Source organism: Lissotriton helveticus, chromosome 1_1, assembly GCF_964261635.1.
Source record: "Lissotriton helveticus chromosome 1_1, aLisHel1.1, whole genome shotgun sequence".
Lineage (NCBI taxonomy): Eukaryota > Metazoa > Chordata > Amphibia > Caudata > Salamandridae > Lissotriton > Lissotriton helveticus.
The window spans coordinates 611,612,339-611,631,637 of record NC_136057.1 but is presented as its reverse complement, the minus strand read 5'-3'; the positions used below and the strand labels follow the sequence as shown (position 1 = coordinate 611,631,637).

At 40.2% G+C, this 19,299-nt stretch overlaps 1 protein-coding gene across 1 annotated transcript in view; it reads left to right on the top strand.

The window, feature by feature from the left end:
- Positions 1–983: 983 nt before the first annotated feature.
- Positions 984–19,299, top strand: part of LOC144770256 (guanylyl cyclase inhibitory protein-like) — a 94,169-nt gene continuing 75,853 nt past the window's right edge. Inside the window, exon 1 of the mRNA XM_078654619.1 lies at positions 984–1,111. Coding sequence (XP_078510745.1) covers positions 1,007–1,111 — 105 coding nt within the window. The 5' untranslated portion in view covers positions 984–1,006. The remainder of the gene's footprint in view (positions 1,112–19,299) is intronic.

The following is a 19,299-nucleotide window of genomic DNA, read 5'->3' as shown; positions in this document are numbered from 1 at the left end:
CATCAAAGACAACTGAGTTGTTACGAGCAGAGGGACAAATACCAGTTGGGGCTTGTATCATTCAGCCGGGAAACAACCATTACAACGTAATCATTTACAATGCACTACCTTTACAATGCAGTCATTACAACGTAACATCCTTTACAACGCATGCCATTACAACCCAGCCATTACAACGCATTATACAGTAAGTAATGGGAAATAGTAATTTTTACCCCTACACTATCCAACACATACCCTACTGTTGCACTCACTGGAGTGGGAATAGTAATTTTTACCCCTACACTATCCAACACTTTCCCTACTGTTGCACTCACTGGAGTGGGAATAGTAATTTTTACACCTACACTATCCAACACTTCCCCTACTGTTGCACTCACTGGAGTGGCAATAGTAATTTTTGGCCCTACACCATCCAATACTTACAGTATTGTTGCCCTAAACGTATTATGTGTTGTAATGGTATGTGTTGTAATGGAATGCATTGTAAGTGTAGTTTCTAAAAATGTGTTGTGATGGTATGCGTTGTAAAATCATGCTTCGTAATGGATGTTGCGATGTATAAAATGCGTTGTAAAGGCATGCATTGTAAAAGTTTGCTTTGTAACATGTCCTACTCCACCCAGCCCCCCTCCATGCCAGTGAAGTTGCTTCTATCCTCCATCGAGGAGCTCATTTTGTGAAGACATAGAATGCCTAAAAAACTGGTCTTCCTCTGTGAAAAAGCAAACCCATACAGCTTCCAGGGTTTGGCACTTAAGTTAGGCGGGAACTGTTTCTGATCAATCTAGGCATGGATGAAAACATGTAGCCCAAGATAATTTTTGCAGGTGAGCAGTGCTTTGAACATATAACATTTCGAATGCAACTTTGACTAGAAATGCTTTTGATATCTTAAAAAAATCCAAAGTATTTGCAACCATTGCTCTACAATCAGCCACATTAATAGAAAAGTACCTCGTTGTGCTTGGTTTCCAGAAAGTTTGTGCAGGAATGCCCCAGCGGAATGATAACTTTACATGAATTTCGGAAACAGTTTTCTGACTGCACAGTGGGCAACGAGTCTTCAGAGTATGCTGAGCAGATATTCCGCGCACTGGACAACAATGGGGTAAGGAATTCACTGATTTCTTTACTGAGGAACACACTTGCAGTTAGATTAATGCTTGATCCATGTAAGATGACATGTGTACCAAATTAACCATGTACTAATACCAAAGATGTCAGGTGTGAGAGTCGCCTACATTTTAAAATGTGGTTGTTACAGTGGGTAAGTATCACATTACTAACTGACAAGGTGAGACATCGAATATATAATCACTGTTATGTGCACCTTTCAGGTCAATTGTCTCCTAATTGAGAAATCACAATATGCCACCTTGTGTTGCAAAACATGGGTGTGACACGAGGTTTGATTTAAAATTAGTATATCAGTAAAATATGTGAAGGATGGTGCCTCTCTTTTAAAGCGTTAGTTACCACCACAAATGAATGTCATGCAGCATTTGATATTGAGGATCACCAGCAAATAATCAAAGCATTACTCCAAGAATCAGGCACTGTTCAAGACTGCCACCCTGACCTATCTTGCATCCCAAGTGCTTAATATGTAAAAATAAGTGCCAAGGCCCTCGTCAGGAGGCCACTGCAGCATTCACTACATTTTGCCCCTGTCAGCACTACCACTGGCATACCTATACAATTACTGACCATGCATGATACTCCTATAAGTGTGAAAATTTAGACTATTCCTTGCCCCCAAAGCTGTAAGAATTCCTTGAGCAGTCAGTATTAGTCATTTTACTGTACATTCAACTAATAAACAACTGTTGATATGCTCATCTCTTAATTCGACAGACAGCACCACCGTATGGCATACTGTCATTGGTATCTGTGTTGACAATTAAGTGCCGGTGCCCAGCACCGGAAACCACTTGCTCAAATTAAGCACTGTAAGCCTCCCAAAAGGAAAAATTCTATTGATGGAATTTTATTCTCAAAGCAAGCTGCAAAACCTTGGAACTCCTTGCCAGCCAGCAGAATAAATGTACAGGATGGATCATCCAAAAATCCTGAAAAAAGTAAAACCTGGTTATTTTTCTCAGAGCTTTGAGGGGAGGGATGACTTTCTCACCCCTGAACAACTCATCTCCTCTCCAATTCAATTCTTCCCTAACATGCCAGAAACCCAACAAATGTTCCGAAAGGGATTTGTACTCCAGGCAACCCTTTAAAATTAACTTTTTAAGACATTGTGCTTCAGTGCCCTCCTCTTTGGCTAACCTCCACTCCTCCTTCTGAATGACACTTTTTACAGACTCAATTGACTTCACACAAATCTTCGTAATCCTGGATACTTACTTTGCTATCCTGTTATGCTGCTATGAGTCTATTGTTTACATTTTGAGTTATGTTATAATCTATGAATTTTAAACTGCATTTTGTGAAGCTCCGGTGTTACTCTTAACACTAACTATGTAAAGCTGCTATGTGTTAATTGTTTACATTAAGAGAACCGATGCAATATACGACGTATATTGGAAACTAGTAATCATATGTCCTTTTAACATGGATGCCTATATTTATATACATTTTAACTGTCATGTGTTATAAATTGTGCTTTTATGGTTGTATGTTCCAACCGAATAAAGCTGTTTTGAATTGAATTGAATTGCATTATAAAATAAGAATTTAAACACAATACTATAAATAACTGTTGGCCAGAGAGCACGAATAGAGACTTGAGAGAAAGACTGGATTACTGAAAACTACTAAACCCATATTGTTTAGTGAACACCAGTTAGTGTTTGTTTTAAATAAAGTGCCAAAACGTGTACATCCCTAGTTAATCCACTAGAAAGCCCAATAAACTCATGAATGAATAATTTTCTGACAATGGTATCTATTTACATAAACAACTTGGCAACATCTTTGATCATGTTGTTTGGCACCTATATTGAGGACACCAATGACTGTCTTAGACAGTTACAACATTTAAGGCACCCTATGGGAGGGATTATTTTATGTTCATTGGGTTCCAAATCACTATAGACTGCAACTCTCCGAAATGAAAGACTTTAGATTGCTGAGTAATTACTAATACATTAGGAAATTACGAAGGCAAACATTACTTTTCAAATACAACTACTGCATATAATATTGTATTATATTTTTCTGCAAATCTCATGACAATTTTAAAAACAGATATCAGCAAATGCTATGAGTTCCAATGCGGCTCCTTTTTATGCAAACATATTCAAATACAATTTTGAGTCAAACTATAGCATTGGTAATGAAAGATAGAATGGCAAAATAGTGAACTGGAAAAGAAACATACAGGATGTGATCAGGATATGGAAGGGCAGGAAGGAAAAGTTATGGGAATTTCATCAACGGTTAAAAAACTTTAGCAACAGAATACAATTTAGCATGGGAACTGAGATGTTTTTCCTGGACATATATAGAAGTTCTGAATCAATAAATTACACATTTACTTAAAGCCAACTCATAGAAATGTATATTTACGTTTTAAAACAATTTGATGATAAAATATTCCAATAGCCAAATGCCTTTAAACAAAAGGATAAGCTCACAATAAAATAATAATAATAATAATAATAATAGAAATTTTGTATTGAGAAGACAGACTGGTGAATCACACAATGAGAGAATATTAACCAAATATCCTCAGCATTGTACAGTCTCAAGGGCCAGATGTATGACCCATCAATTTGCGAGTCGCAAATTACGACTCGCAATTTGCGTCTCGCAAAGTGGGATGCACAACAGTGTCTGAGACACTGTTTGCGATTACCAATGGGGTCGCAAACTGCATGCCTCATGCATATTATTAAGGCTGTAGCAATTTGAGACCCCCTTAGGAATGGCAGGCACTCCCAGGGATGGTGGCCTGCTGGGGTCAGCAGACCACCATGTCTGGTAGTGCTTTTAAATAAAGAAGTTTTTTTTTTCAATGCAGCCCTTTTTCCTTAAAGGAAATAGTATGCATCTAACAAATAAAAATGAAAAATTTCTGTTTCATTTTTAAAGGGCAGCCTGTGGTCCCTGGGACCGCTGTCTGCCCTTAAAAATATTTTTAGAGCCACTCACAAAGGGGAATGAGTCCTCGGGGGACCCCTTCCTGTTTGCGAGTGGTTTACCATCCTTCTGTGAAAGGTGGCAAATTGCGACTGTATTGCGGTCGCAAAACAGTCATACATAGCTTCAGAAGTCGCTATTAGGAAGGGATGACCTTGGAACGCCCCTTCCTAATAGCGAGTCGCTAATCCTATTTTGCTAGTCACAGATTGATTTGCGACTTGCAAAATAGGATTAGTACATGGGCCGCATGTTTTTTGTGGTCACAAACGGGTCTAAAACATATTTGCGCTACCAAAAATTGTTAGTACATCTGGCCCCAAACAAATAATAATTAGACATTGAGCATTAATATAGCTGGTTGACTCATTTAGGACTTCCTAAAAAAACTAAAACATTATTTGATCATACAACAGCAGTACTTTTGAAATAAAATGTATAACAATTTACACAACAGACTCCAGCCAAGTCTAACAATTGGCCAGAACCATTTTCAAATTAGATGCAGTGCAATCTCAACAGGAGAACAAGTAAATCATCTGCCTACTACCAGAGCTACTAACATCAAAAGATACAATTCTTACAACAACACAAACATAACCTATAGAGTTACTCTCCATGCTAACTAAGTGGTCGATTAGGATGGAGGACGGACTTGCGTCCATCCACCACCCCCGAGGTGGAGGGACCGACGGCAGGGGCAGCGGTGGTCCCTCTGTAGCAATTAGGATGTGACCGCCACGAATCAGGCACTGTTCAAGACTGCCACCCTGACCTATCTTGCATCCCCAGTGCCTAATATGTAAAAAATAAGTGCCAAGGCCCTCGTCAGGAGGCCACTGTAGCATTCACTACATTTTGCCCCTGTCAGCACTACCACTGGCATACCTACACAATTACTGACCATGCATGATACTCCTATAAGTGTGAAAATTCAGACTATTCCTTACCCCCAAAGCTGTAAAAATTCCTTGAGCAGTCAGTATTAGTCATTTTACTGTACATTCAACTAATAAACAACTGTTGATATGCTCATCTCTTAATTCGACAGACAGCACCACCGTATGGCATACTGTCATTGGTATCTGTGTTGACAATTAAGTGCCGGTGCCCAGCACCGGAAACCACTTGCTCAAATTAAGCACTGTAAGCCTCCCGAAAGGAAAAATTCTATTGATGGAATTTTATTCTCAAAGCAAGCTGCAAAACCTTGGAACTCCTTGCCAGCCAGCAGAATAAATATACAGGATGGATCATCCAAAAATCCTGAAAAAAGTAAAACCTGGTTATTTTTCTCAGAGCTTTGAGGGGAGGGATTACTTTCTCACCCCTGAACAACTCATCTCCTCTCCAATTCAATTCTTCCCTAACATGCCAGAAACCCAACAAATGTTCCGAAAGGGATTTGTACTCCAGGCAACCCTTTAAAATTAACTTTTTAAGACATTGTGCTTCAGTGCCCTCCTCTTTGGCTAACCTCCACTCCTCCTTCTGAATGACACTTTTGACAGACTCAATTGAATTCACACAAATCTTCGTAATACTGGATACTTACTTTGCTATCCTGTTATGCTGCTATGAGTCTATTGTTTACATTTTGAGTTATGTTATAATCTATGAATTTTAAACTGCATTTTGTGAAGCTCTGGTGTTACTCTTAACACTAACTATGTAAAGCTGCTATGTGTTAATTGTTTACATTAAGAGAACCGATGCAATATACGACGTATATTGGAAACTAGTAATCATATGTCCTTTTAACATGGATGCCTATATTTATATACATTTTAACTGTCATGTGTTATAAATTGTGCTTTTATGGTTGTATGTTCCAACCGAATAAAGCTGTTTTGAATTGAATTGAATTGCATTATAAAATAAGAATTTAAACACAATACTATAAATAACTGTTGGCCAGAGAGCACGAATAGAGACTTGAGAGAAAGACTGGATTACTGAAAACTACTAAACCCATATTGTTTAGTAAACACCAGTTAGTGTTTGTTTTAAATAAAGTGCCAAAACGTGTACATCCCTAGTTAATCCACTAGAAAGCCCAATAAACTCATGAATGAATAAGTTTCTGACAATGCTATCTATTTACATAAACAACTTGGCAACATCTTTGATCATGTTGTTTGGCACCTATATTGAGGACACCAATGACTGTCTTAGACAGTTACAACATTTAAGGCACCCTATGGGAGGGATTATTTTATGTTCATTGGGTTCCAAATCACTATAGACTGCAACTCTCCGAAATGAAAGACTTTAGATTGCTGAGTAATTACTAATACATTAGGAAATTACGAAGGCAAACATTACTTTTCAAATACAACTACTGCATATAATATTGTATTATATTTTTCTGTAAATCTCATGACAATTTTAAAAACAGATATCCGCAAATGCTATGAGTTCCAATGCGGCTCCTTTTTATGCAAACATATTCAAATACAATTTTGAGTCAAACTATAGCATTGGTAATGAAAGATAGAATGGCAAAATAGTGAACTGGAAAAGAAACATACAGGATGTGATCAGGATATGGAAGGGCAGGAAGGAAAAGTTATGGGAATTTCATCAACGGTTAAAAAACTTTAGCAACATAATACAATTTAGCATGGGAACTGAGATGTTTTTCCTGGACATATACAGAAGTTCTGAATCAATAAATTACACATTTACTTAAAGCCAACTCATAGAAATGTATATTTACGTTTTAAAACAATTTGATGATAAAATATTCCAATAGCCAAATGCCTTTAAACAAAAGGATAAGCTCACAATAAAATAATAATAATAATAATAGAAATTTTGTATTGAGAAGACAGACTGGTGAATCACACAATGAGAGAATATTAACCAAATATCCTCAGCATTGTACAGTCTCAAGGGCCAGATGTATGACCCATCAATTTGCGAGTCGCAAATTACGACTCGCAATTTGCGACTCGCAAAGTGGGATGCCCAACAGTGTCTGAGACACTGTTTGCGATTACCAATGGGGTCGCAAACTGCATGCCTCATGCATATTAATAAGGTTGTAGCACCCCCTTAGGAATGGCAGGCACTCCCAGGGATGGTGGCCTGCTGGGGTCAACAGACCACCATGTCTGGTAGTGCTTTTAAATAAAGAAGTTTTTTTTTTCAATGCAGCCCTTTTTCCTTAAAGGAAAATAGTATGCATCTAACAAATAAAAATGAAACATTTCTGTTTCATTTTTAAAGGGCAGCCTGTGGTCCCTGGGACTGCTGTCTGCCCTTAAAAATATTTTTAGAGCCACTCACAAAGGGGAATGAGTCCTCGGGGGACCCCTTCCTGTTTGCGAGTGGTTTACCATCCTTCTGTGAAAGGTGGCAAATTGCGACTGTGTTGCCGTCGCAAAACAGTCATGCATAGCTTCAGAAGTCGCTATTAGGAAGGGATGACCTTGGAACGCCCCTTCCTAATAGCGAGTCGCTAATCCTATTTTGCTAGTCACAGATTGATTTGCGACTTGCAAAATAGGATTAGTACATGGGCCACATGTTTTTTGTGGTCACAAACGGGTCTAAAACCCATTTGCGCCTGCAAAAATTGTTAGTACATCTGGCCCCAAACAAATAATAATTAGACATTGAGCATTAATATAGCTGGTTGACTCATTTAGGACTTCCTAAAAAAACTAAAACATTATTTGAGCATACAACAGCAGTACTTTTGAAATAAAATGTATAACAATTTACACAACAGACTCCAGCCAAGTCTAACAATTGGCCAGAACCATTTTCAAATTAGATGCTGTGCAATCTCAACAGGAGAAAAAGTAAATCATCTGCCTACTACCAGAGCTACTAACATCAAAAGATACAATTCTTACAACAACACAAACATAACCTATAGAGTTACTCTCCATGCTAACTAAGTGGTCGATTAGGATGGCGGACGGACTTGCGTCCATCCGCCACCCCCGAGGTGGAGGGACCGAGCGCAGGGGCAGCGGCGGTCCCTCTGTAGCAATTAGGATGTGACCGCCACCCTGGCGGTCACATCCCGTATATTTTACATTGCGGCGGGTGCTGCTTTGAGCAATGTAAAATATGCATGTTTAACTGTGGCATGCACAAATTGTCAGGCACCGCGTGGTGCCTGCCACCTTGTGCATGCCAAAGCGGGGGGTTACCATAGGTACCCCCCATGTGCACTCCCCAACCCCCAACACCCTGGGGGCTCGCAACGGGCCCCCAAACACAAAAGACCATATGGTTTTCCACGGCGGAAAAGCCGCCGTGGAAAAGCATGTTTCCGCCTGCATCATAATATGGCCGGCAGTGTCTTGTGTGGGTACACACACCGCGGATCAGCGGCAGACGGACTTGCCGTCTGCCGCTGATCCCACCGCCATCCTAATGTGGCTGGTGGTGTGTTCGCAGTCCAAGGCGGTGAATCCCCATCCTCCAGGCTGGCAGTGGCTTCCGCCGACCCGGAGGATGCGGATTCACCGCCATCCTAATGGGCCCCTATATTATGGCAAAACCTCAAGGAACCCCAGGATCTAATAGAATAAGTATAAGTCAAAAATGCAGAAAAAATGCTCAAAATCTTCTTTAGTAGGCCTTTCAATGAAATGAAATATACCCTGGCACAGATGTGACTACAAGAAGTTGCAATTAACAAGAGCACAACCCAAATGTTCATGTGAACATGGTGTATAACTTGGGAAAAGTGTTCACATGGAACTCATTTTCTAAACAATAAATATGATTATATAGGAAATCCTGGATAGACTTAATCTTATAACAAAACAATAATGTTTCCAGCAGAAAATAAATTCTGTTATTGTTTAATTCAAAAGAAGAAACCAGACAGTATTTAGCCAAATCAAAGTGTAATATTTCATGAATAACAGATACTGAGTCACACAATAAATTATCAAGTGAATGGTGAGGAGATATTACGTAAGGACCCCAAGTGGACCCCAAGTGCTAAGAACCATAAACCATCAAAGAAGAAAAAGTACGATGTGAATAAACATACATGGTATATTGGTTATTACATTTAAAGAAAGCCAAAATGCATTATGTATATTTCTAACACAATGGGTAAAATCCAGTGTTAATTCACACAAGAGTAAGATCTGTCTTTATTAGTGTCAACGGTGTTTCGACCCATTATCAGGTATAAGGGTCTCATCAGGACAGAGAGGAACCTGGGGAGTGCTGGTTTGATTGGGTGGTTTAGGGCTTCCAATTAGTCCACTAGACAGCCAATGCTAACATTTGGCGGGGGCATGGATATCAACGTGCTGTGCTGGAGCACATTGATGTAGGGTAATTGGAGGCTACAATGTGTGGACTCCCAATGATGGAATATTTGCAGGAATCAGTTGTCAGCCTGACGTGCTGATCCAGAGTAATATTTACTGCTGGGGTGGACCTGCGATCAAGGTATGCTCGCCTGGGAGAGCATGTATTTTGGCATTCAGATTGCTGGACACTGAAATGCAGAGAAGATTTAAGGCACTAAGCCCAAAACAAGCCAGGTGTTTTTCTTCGAAAGAGGAAATGTATGTTTTCCCTCCGTCCATTCATAGCTCCCAGATGTTCCATATCTTGTCGTACACCTTCAAGCACTTCTAGCCAACAGAACAGTGCATTCTTAGATGGGTTGCCAAAAGACCGGACTGTCTGATATTATTACATCAGTAGACCTCGGGCTGCTAGAATATTAGTCAGAAATTGATTCTCTCTCGGCTGGAGGAGGCTGTGTCATTAAGGAAATATTTTTACTCTTCTTTCACTGCAAACAACAACATGTACTCTGGTATGATTGACAGACACATTTCTATTGAGCAAATGGGCCCCCTACTTCGAAGAATGCTTAAAACAGATACAAAGCACTACAGCTAAATCACTTTATATAAAGTTCCGGCTGGGGACTTCACCGGTTCTGGGTCAAGAGAATAACCTGTGTCCACCTTGTATGCAATACGAGGAGACTGAGGGACACACTTTATTTTTTTGTAAATCCTATGCCAGGATGAGGTCAAAGTAGATATAACCAATAAGCCAGTTATTTGGAATGCAGCAGTATCAGATGGCTCTGAAAGTATGGTATAGCCTGAGGTGGCGAGGCAAGGTGTTTGAGGTTTTGGCAGCGAGGTAGGAGAAGGATCTTCCTCTGGTCCTGGTCTTGCAGATCCGAGGGATGGTGGCAAGAGCCAGTTCAGCAGAGCAGAGGGGTCTTTTGGGTACATGGAATGAAAGGTGGTGGTTCAGTTATGCTGGTCCAGTGCCATGGAGGGCTTTGTAAGTGTGTGTGAGGAGCTTGAACTGGACTCTTTTCTTGACTGGCAGCCAGTAGAGTTTCCACAGATGTTTGAAGATGTGGCTGCGCAGGGGATGTTGAGGACCCATCTGTCTACGGAATTCTGAACGTTCTGTAGGTTGCTGAGGGATTTCTGGGTGACGCCTGTGTAGAGTGCATTGCCTTAGTCGAGTCTGCTGATGATGAGTGCATAGATGACCATCTTTCTGGTCTCTGTGGGGATCCATCTGAAGGTCTTTCAAAGCAGACAAAGAGTGTGGAAGCATGATGAGGACACAGCAGTGATCTTGTGGTTCATCATGAGCGAAGAGTCCAGTATGATGCTGAGGTTTTGTGCATGGGTGTGGGAGGGTCCTAACATGGCAGGCCACCAGGAGCCTTCCCAAGTGGAGGTGTTGGGCCCCAGGACTTTGGTCTTGTCCGAGTTAAGCTTGAGGCAGCTGCCTCTCATCCAGGTAGCAACTGCCTATATCCTGTTGTGAGAATTGTTTCTGGATATTGTGGGCTCGTTAGTGAGGGAGAGGATCAGCTGGGTGTCATCAGCGTAAGAGATTATGTTGAGTTCTTATTTGCTGACTATGACTGTGAGCAGGGCCATGTAGATGTTGAAGATGGTGGGGCTCAGGGAGGAACCCTGGGTAACTATACAGCCGATATATGTGGGTTCTCAGAGGTACGGTGGTAGTTTGACTCAATGTGTTCTACCATGAGGAAGGAATGGATCCAGTCCAGTGCTTTGTTGCGGATGCCAGCTTTGTGGAGTCTGGTGCTTAGGGTGCGGTGGGAGATGGTGTCAAAGTCGGCTGAGAGGTCCAGGACGATGAAGGCTGCTGTTTTTCCCTGTCGAGGAGGGAGCAGATGTCATCAGTAGCAACGAGGAGGGCGGTCTTAGCATGTTTCTAGCCATCGGGGAAGGCGGCAGTCTCATTTGAGCAGTTGATGGTGCGGCGTAATTTGAGGGCGATGGTGGTGCAGACTCCTGTAGTTGTATTTGCAGTTTCAAAATGTCTGTATTCAGCTTGGTGTTTAAAGAACAAGATAATGAAATGTGGTTGAGGAATTATATGAGGGTTGTATAACTCAACATCTCACTATATAGATGCAAAAAAGGCGTATTTTACTCAACGTATTCATGAGAACAGCAACTCAGCAAAAGAACTGTTCAGAATAGTGAAGGAGCTTAGCAAACCATCCAGCACCTCACAAACCCTCACCCCCTCAACCGAGGCTTGTGAGCGCATCAGCACTTTCTTTTCCGACAAAATTAATAGAATATACTCCACCTTCACTCCCCTAAATACCCCTAGCAAGCCGGACAACCCTGGCGAGCACATAATGACATCAGAGAGACGCAACGACCAATTAGACTTAGGCAATACACCTCGTCTAACTAGTTTTCAACTACTCTCTGAGGAGGAGGTATTAGCGCTACTGAGCACAGTCAAATCCGGATCCCCGTCGGACCCCTGCCCCCACTTCGTGTTTTCCAGAATCGCACCCACGCTCTGCCCGCTTGTCACCCAACTCTTCCACAAGTCACTAACCACCGCTACCTTCCCTGAGGCCTGGAAACACACCTCCGTGACCCCCCTCTTGAAGAAAGCAGGATCCGACATTTCTAATCCAGAGAACTACAGACCTATCTCCCAGCTTCCCTATCTCTCCAAAGCCTTGGAGAAGTCGGTCAATATACAACTGACCCGGTATCTGGAAGATAACTCTCTCCTGGATCCATCTCAAACCGGCTTCAGAGCTAACAATAGCACCGAGGCAACGTTGCTGGCAGTGTCGGACAGTATCAGATGCTCCACTGATCAAGGGGGATCGGTGGCACTGATACTGCTTGACCTGTCAGCGGCGTTTGATACGGTTTGCCACGACTGCCTGCTAAACACACTCCTGAGTAAAGGAGTGCAATCAACAGCACTGAACTGGATTCGATCCTTCCTGAGCAATCGTACCCAGGCAGTGCATATGGGTCAGTTTCACTCAAAACCCAACACCATCGGCTGTGGGGTCCCCCAGGGGGCCTCTTTGAGCCCCACTCTCAATGTCTATATTTCATCACTGGCCGACATTGGAAGGAAGTGGGGCATTGGCATATGCTCTTATGCTGATGATACACAGCTGATGGTGGCAATGGATGAAGGGCCTGAGACAACAAAGAAAAAGCTTCACGACTGTCTCTCCGAGATGGCCCAATGGATGCACAACCACTGCCTAAAATTAAACGCCGGCAAATCAGAGATTCTCTTGTTCGGGGGAGCCAAACTCATATGGGACGCCACATGGTGGCCACCACACTAGGACTGGCCCCCACTCCAAAACAACACGCGAGAAACTTGGGGATCATCATGGACGACGCCCTGTCCATGAAGCACCACGTCCGATCACTCTGGGGCAAGGGTTTTGCCATACTCAAACTTCTCTCAAAGATAGTCCCCTGGATACCCCTGGATTGCAGACGCTCAGTCACCCAAGCCCTACTGGTTAGCCGCCTGGACTATGGCAACGCATTATTCGAAGGGATGAACGAACAACTCTTCTCCCGCCTTCAGGTCTTGCAAAACCAGGCGGCCAAACTGGTCTGTAATAAAGGCAAGCGAGACCCGGCATCGGAATGCCTAAAGAAACTTCATTGGCTACCGATGCGCCAGAGAGCTGCCTTTAAACTACTAAGTCACACGCACAGAGCTCTTCACAAAACTGGCCCCACAATTCTCCAAGGGAGGATCGACTTCTACGTTCCCAACAGGAATCTACGATCAAGTCAATCAGCTCTGGCCAAACCTAAGCGTATTTACAAAGTCAGAACAGGTGGCCGCGCCTTTTCCTACCTGGCAGCCAGAAGATGGAATGACCTACCTTCCGACCTTAGACACACCACAAACTATGTTCAGTTTCGACAAAAACTGAAAACCCACCTTTTCCCTAAAACATAACCCTTCCCTAAAACATAACCCCCCAGCAATGCCTCAGTAGTCTCTCTTGGTTCATAGCGCCGTGATATCCCTTGGGATGAGTGTCGCGCTTTATAAATACCGAAAATAAATAAAAATAAATATAAAATGGTGAACACCCTACATATCGAATCCAAAATATAGACTGCCCAGAATATCGAATTAAAAATATAGAGTCCAGAATATCGAATTACCAAAATATAGTTGGATAGAATATCGAAATTGAGGTAAGAAATATTGATTTCCATAATATCGAATTTACAATATTGTTTTCCATAATACCTAAACATTTTTTACTGTCATGTATGCTAGTATATGTGTTAAAAATATATATTATTTTTGTAATGTATGTTTAACTTTTTTTAAAGTAATGAATGTTATGTTTTTTCATTTTTGCGTAATTTAATTCCGTAGCGGGTTGCGGGTTCATAGGAGAATAGGGTGGGAAGTAATTTAATTATAGTGAATTAAATATTCGTTTATACGAATCATTAATTATTTTGAATTAAATTTTGCGTTTTAGTTCTGTAGTGGGTTGTGGGTTTATAGGGGAATAGGGTGGGAAGTAATTTAATTGTAATTAGGTAAATATGTATTTTTATTTATATGTATTGATAATTAATTCATTGTTAATTAATTAATATTTGGTAATTAATTTTTATTCATTGGTAATTATGTTTTAATAATTGTTTAATTGAGAACTATGAATTTGTTTTAATTTATTATTTGGAGTGGGTTTTGGGTTATAGGGGAATAGGGTGGGAAGTAATGTAATTGTTTTTCAATAATTATTTAAATTATGTTTGTGTATTGATGAATAATATATTGTTAATTGATTATTAATTGGTAATTTTTGTATTACTTATTACATTTTAGATATTGAAAATTAATTGGTTGTTAATTAATTATAAATAGGTAATTAATTTGTAATAAATACCATTTATTGGTATTTATAATTAATTAATTAATTAATTAATACATATTTTGTAATTGGTAATTAATTTTAATTAATTTTAAAGTGGTATTGGAAATTAATGTATTCTTATTTAAATATTAAATCATTACTTTCCCTACTGTTGCACTCTCTGGAGTGGGATTAGTAATTGTTGCCCCTACGCTATCCAACGCTTTCCCTGCTGTTGCACTGACTGAAGTGGGAAAAGTAATTTTTACCCCTACGCTATCCAATGCTTTCCCTACTGTTGCACTCTCTGCAGTGGGAATAGTCATTTTTACCCTCCCGCTATCCAACGCTTTCCCTACTGTTGCACTATCTGGGGTGGGAATAGTCATTTTTACCCTCCGGCTATCCAACGCTTTCCCTACTGTTGCACTCTCTGGAGTGGGAATAGTAATTTTTACCCACCCGATATCCAACAAATTCTCTAATTTTGTACTTGTTCAGGTGTAAATACAAATTGTATTGCCTTTGCTATGTAATGTTTTTAATTTTGTTATATTTAATGTAGTGTAAATTAATAATTAACATAATAAATATTACTTTAATTAATTTAATTCTTATATATTATGTATTTGTATATTTACATATGTTTATTTATATATATGTAAATATATTTTTAATAATGTTCTAAATATTTTATAGTTAAGATTAATAAATATGTTATAATATTATTAAGTAACTATAAAATAAGAAATAAAGACATCATTACACATGATAGTGCCTTTTGCAGCTAGGCGGTTGTGTGTTGGTGCCTATACTTGAGTTGTGCTTGTCTGCAAAGTGTGCCCCTGTGTACATGGGTGCCTGTGTAAAGACCGATATTTTGACAATGGTATCTAAAGACAAATATCATCCTTCTCCTACTTCAGAGAGTTTGTCTTATACACATCAATCTCACTACACCATTCCTATCATCTGATGCGTCCTTCTCCATTGAGGCACATCAAATATTTCCTGTTGCTGCACAGGATGCTGTACGACTGTCTGTCAGCTGGCATGGATTCCTATATGTTTGTTGGTCTGTGCGCATGAGCACCTATATTTCTGTTTCTGTGTTTATCGATACTTGGCTAGCATTTTCTCCCAATACTGTTACATGAACACTAAACTAATACATCTGTAGAACTTTATCCAGGTTTCCAATGAAATTATTGACTCAGATTTTCCACTGATGCACATTTCTGTGTAGTCACACAGTCGCTCAAAGGCACTCTGCAGTGACCAGACACAATGACACATTGAACGTGAACTCAAAATTACCTTTTCAAAGCAAACGTATCAACACATCCTAGAGGATTGTATAATTTGCTTTGCCAGTGTGGAATATCGCTATGGTAAAATGAAGTCGGATGCTAAAATGTCAGGCAAACAAAGGCTGTTCTCTGCAGGCGTGTTACTTGCCTTTCCTAAAATGCCAGCTTACATCAGATTGGACTGTCCTTTTGGTTAATGTCACAGTGCTATTTAAGTCAATTAGGCAGGTCAGCTGTGATGAGGGGGATTTTAGTTTACTTAACGGCTTACAATAAAAAAAAAGTGAGTCCTAGTCAATTTAACATGAAAAGCTAGAAGTATTGCTAGACGTCACCTATGCTATTTGACAAGATATGTCCATAGAACGTGGATTGTCTATATAATGTCATCTTTCCTAATTAGATGAAATGCAGTTTTGAGATACCCAAGGTGCCACCACTAAACGTTTCAGGTAATGGCGCCTCATCAGTGTGTCCTCGGAACATGTGGTGCAAGAATATATGCCAAAGTTCCAGATTCATCACAAATGATGAAATCTTAAATAGGTGGCAACCACAAAGGTATATGAAAATGTGTTAAGTTGTTTAAATGTATACTCCTTTAATAAAATGCAAAGTCATGATTTCTATTTTCCCGCATAAATTCACCTCTCAAAGTGAGGGTGCTGCACTTCAGACAGGTGCCTGCATGGACTGGCTGAGCCCTTCTGTAGCTGCAAAACTGACCTCCCCAGGGATAATAATTATAGTTCCATCATTCAGTGGCAGCTCCTCACTTCTTTGCCGCCCTGGAATAAAGGAATCATAAAATGATAATAACTCGTTATTATCATTTTACGTTTCCCTGCTGCATCAGCTTTATGGGCGGGCCCCTCTCGGGCTGGCCAAACAGTCATACGCACTCTGCATGTTTTCCATGCAGGCTGCATTACAGCCTGCATAGAGAACAAGCCCAGGCCCCCAGTTCAGGTCTGAGCAGCGAACCACGATGCTCAGACCAATCACACTGATGCATTGCAGCGCTGTGATTGGCTTTGGGGAGCTGGGTGCTTCCTGCTTCCCTGTTCTGCTGGAGAGACGACGGAGGGATGGCAGAGAGACATGACAATCAGGTATGTTTTTATCTTATTTTTAACCCTTTCACTCATGCCGCTGAACCGTGCTGGCTTCCACTGCTATCATTTCTCCCCCAGTATGGGGATATTGCATCCACAGGGCTTAGTTCAGAGCCAGTTTGCTTGGACTTTTGTTGTCCACTACATGCCCACGGCTCAACATATGGGTTGGCAGCAGTATCTCTTCAACCCCCTCATTGTTTCGTGGGTCAAAAATGGTTGCCATAAAGGAACATGAAGGTTGCATCGCCCAGCTGGACTGAATGTGACATGGACTACTATAACATGAATTAGATTTGCTTTAGTGTTTCTGCATGACTCTTCAGGTTGGACATTCCCCAGCGGAAGTATGTATGTATGCATGTATGTGATATATGTGTAGCACAAACCTAGCTAAAAAGCAGCTCTGTGTTGTGGCTCTAATTGGCATACATTCTTTTTTAAGAATTTTCAGTACATTTCATGATGCTGCCATGTATTACAAACAATGAAAACATGTTCATCAGAATAAAACACATTAATGAGGGCACCTAAAAACTTACAATAAAAAAGACATAAAATTCTCCCTAAATTAATAACAAATCCTCACATATGAACTAAGGGCCTGATTATGAGTTTGGCAGACAGGGTTACTTGTCACAAATGTGACGAATATCACATCCGCTGTATTAGAAGTTACATTATTTTTTCTCTCCACGTGCTCCATTAGATATGTTGCTCTCCTGACACTTTGCATGTCCCACAAGATGGGTTGTTGCACTTGTTTTTTTTTAAAAATGTATCTGTGTTTGTTAAGGTCCTTTAAGGTGTTGTATTCATGCCTCTTCCTCCTTTTTGACATGCGCTCCTTTGTACAGCGCTCTGATACCCGTACAGGTCATGTTCACACTTTATAAAACCTTTCAAATAAATAAATTGGATATCATGGATATAATAGAACTGTAATTTAGCAGATGGGATATCCTTCACATTTGTAACCCTGTCCGCCAAATTCATAATCAGGCCCTAAATTGTAAAATCCATGTGTGATTGTGTAACCCAGTCTTTTAATCTAATCCATAAAATATCTATAAATGTCACCGATCTTCCAATACCATTTTACCAGGAGGCATCAGAGGCACACGTTTCTTTGGTTCTTTGATCGCTCAAATACAGTATTTACAAGAAAATGGCTGCCGTAGACTAATATGTTCAAATATGATCCCTGGGCAGAGTCACAATAGAGGTGGGATTGATTTTGTTTTTCTTAGGTAGAGCCTACAACATCTTGATATATGTATAATATTCTTCTGTCTATTTCACTATATTTTTAGCTGAGATTATGAACTAAATTGTGGATTTATGGTCTTATACAAATACAAACTGTGCTTGTGGCAGAGTAGGGGTCTGTGATAAGAGTTTCTTTTTTGCTGTTGAGAATTTTATGTTTGAGATTTTTAATGGCGTTTTTGGACAGGTTAGGGTGGTAGTCTTAAAGCACAGAACGTTTGAAAGTCACTTTAATGGAAGCATAAGAATTCTTAGAGGTTCCTTCTTCATTTTTTGCAGTTGTTCTATAATAGTTTTTACACCCTACGGACACTGTTGAGAGGAGCTAGCAGGACCGGTTATTTTGGTCCATAGCCTATTCTGCAGGGGTCCTCTTGAGACGATAATAATATTTTATAATAATGATTCTATCATCTTTTTCATATTTAAGAGAGCCAGGTCTAATCTTAGTTGGCTGACCATATTTGCCCAAGGTAAGCCAAATATCAATGTCAGACATTGTCCAATAGATTCTCCAGGGCGTCACACATTCCCTATTCAAATGTGAGCTCCTTGTGTGATAGAGAGGGTAGGGTGCTCGCTCCATCTTTTGAACCCTGTTATTGTCTCGTGCATAAAAATGGCTGCCAGAAATAAACTATGTTACCACTCACACGAAAGTATGTAATAAATCAATGGTACTGAGTGATTACTAGTGGCAGAATATATGACAATGGCTGGATGAGATTGTAAAGACATAAAAAACAGTGAGGGTGCGGGGTGAATAAGTGAGTATCCCCATGTTTAGATGAATGAATATGTAAATAGTACTGTAAAATAATAGTTGGATTTGTAAAAATGGAGTGAGGATGGGAACTAATGAGAGTGAAGATCGATGGGTTTATGAACGATATTGTGAGGAAACGTGAGTATGACTACAATGAATGAATGGCATTTTTGAGGATGGCCAGATAACTGGTGATTAAATGAGAGTGTGAGGATGATAGGTGGCTATAGAGAGAAAGATATTCGGATCGATAAAATTGTAAGATGGACAACAGACTAGGTGAATAAATGAAAATGTGAGGATTGAAAGATGTGTGAATTGATATGCGAGAATGGAAATGTATTAATCTTAAAATTCGAGCATACAGATAGATGAGTGAAGGAGTGAATATGAGCGAGGGGTGGATGAATGAGTGGTGAAGTTAGATGAGTGGATGAATGAATGTGAATGTTGCGAGGATATTTACTGTAATTGTGTCTTTATCTACTCAAAAACAGACCTGCGAGAATTACCGAATGAAAGTGTGAAAGCGGATGGATGAATGAAAGGATAGTTGAGATTAAGGAA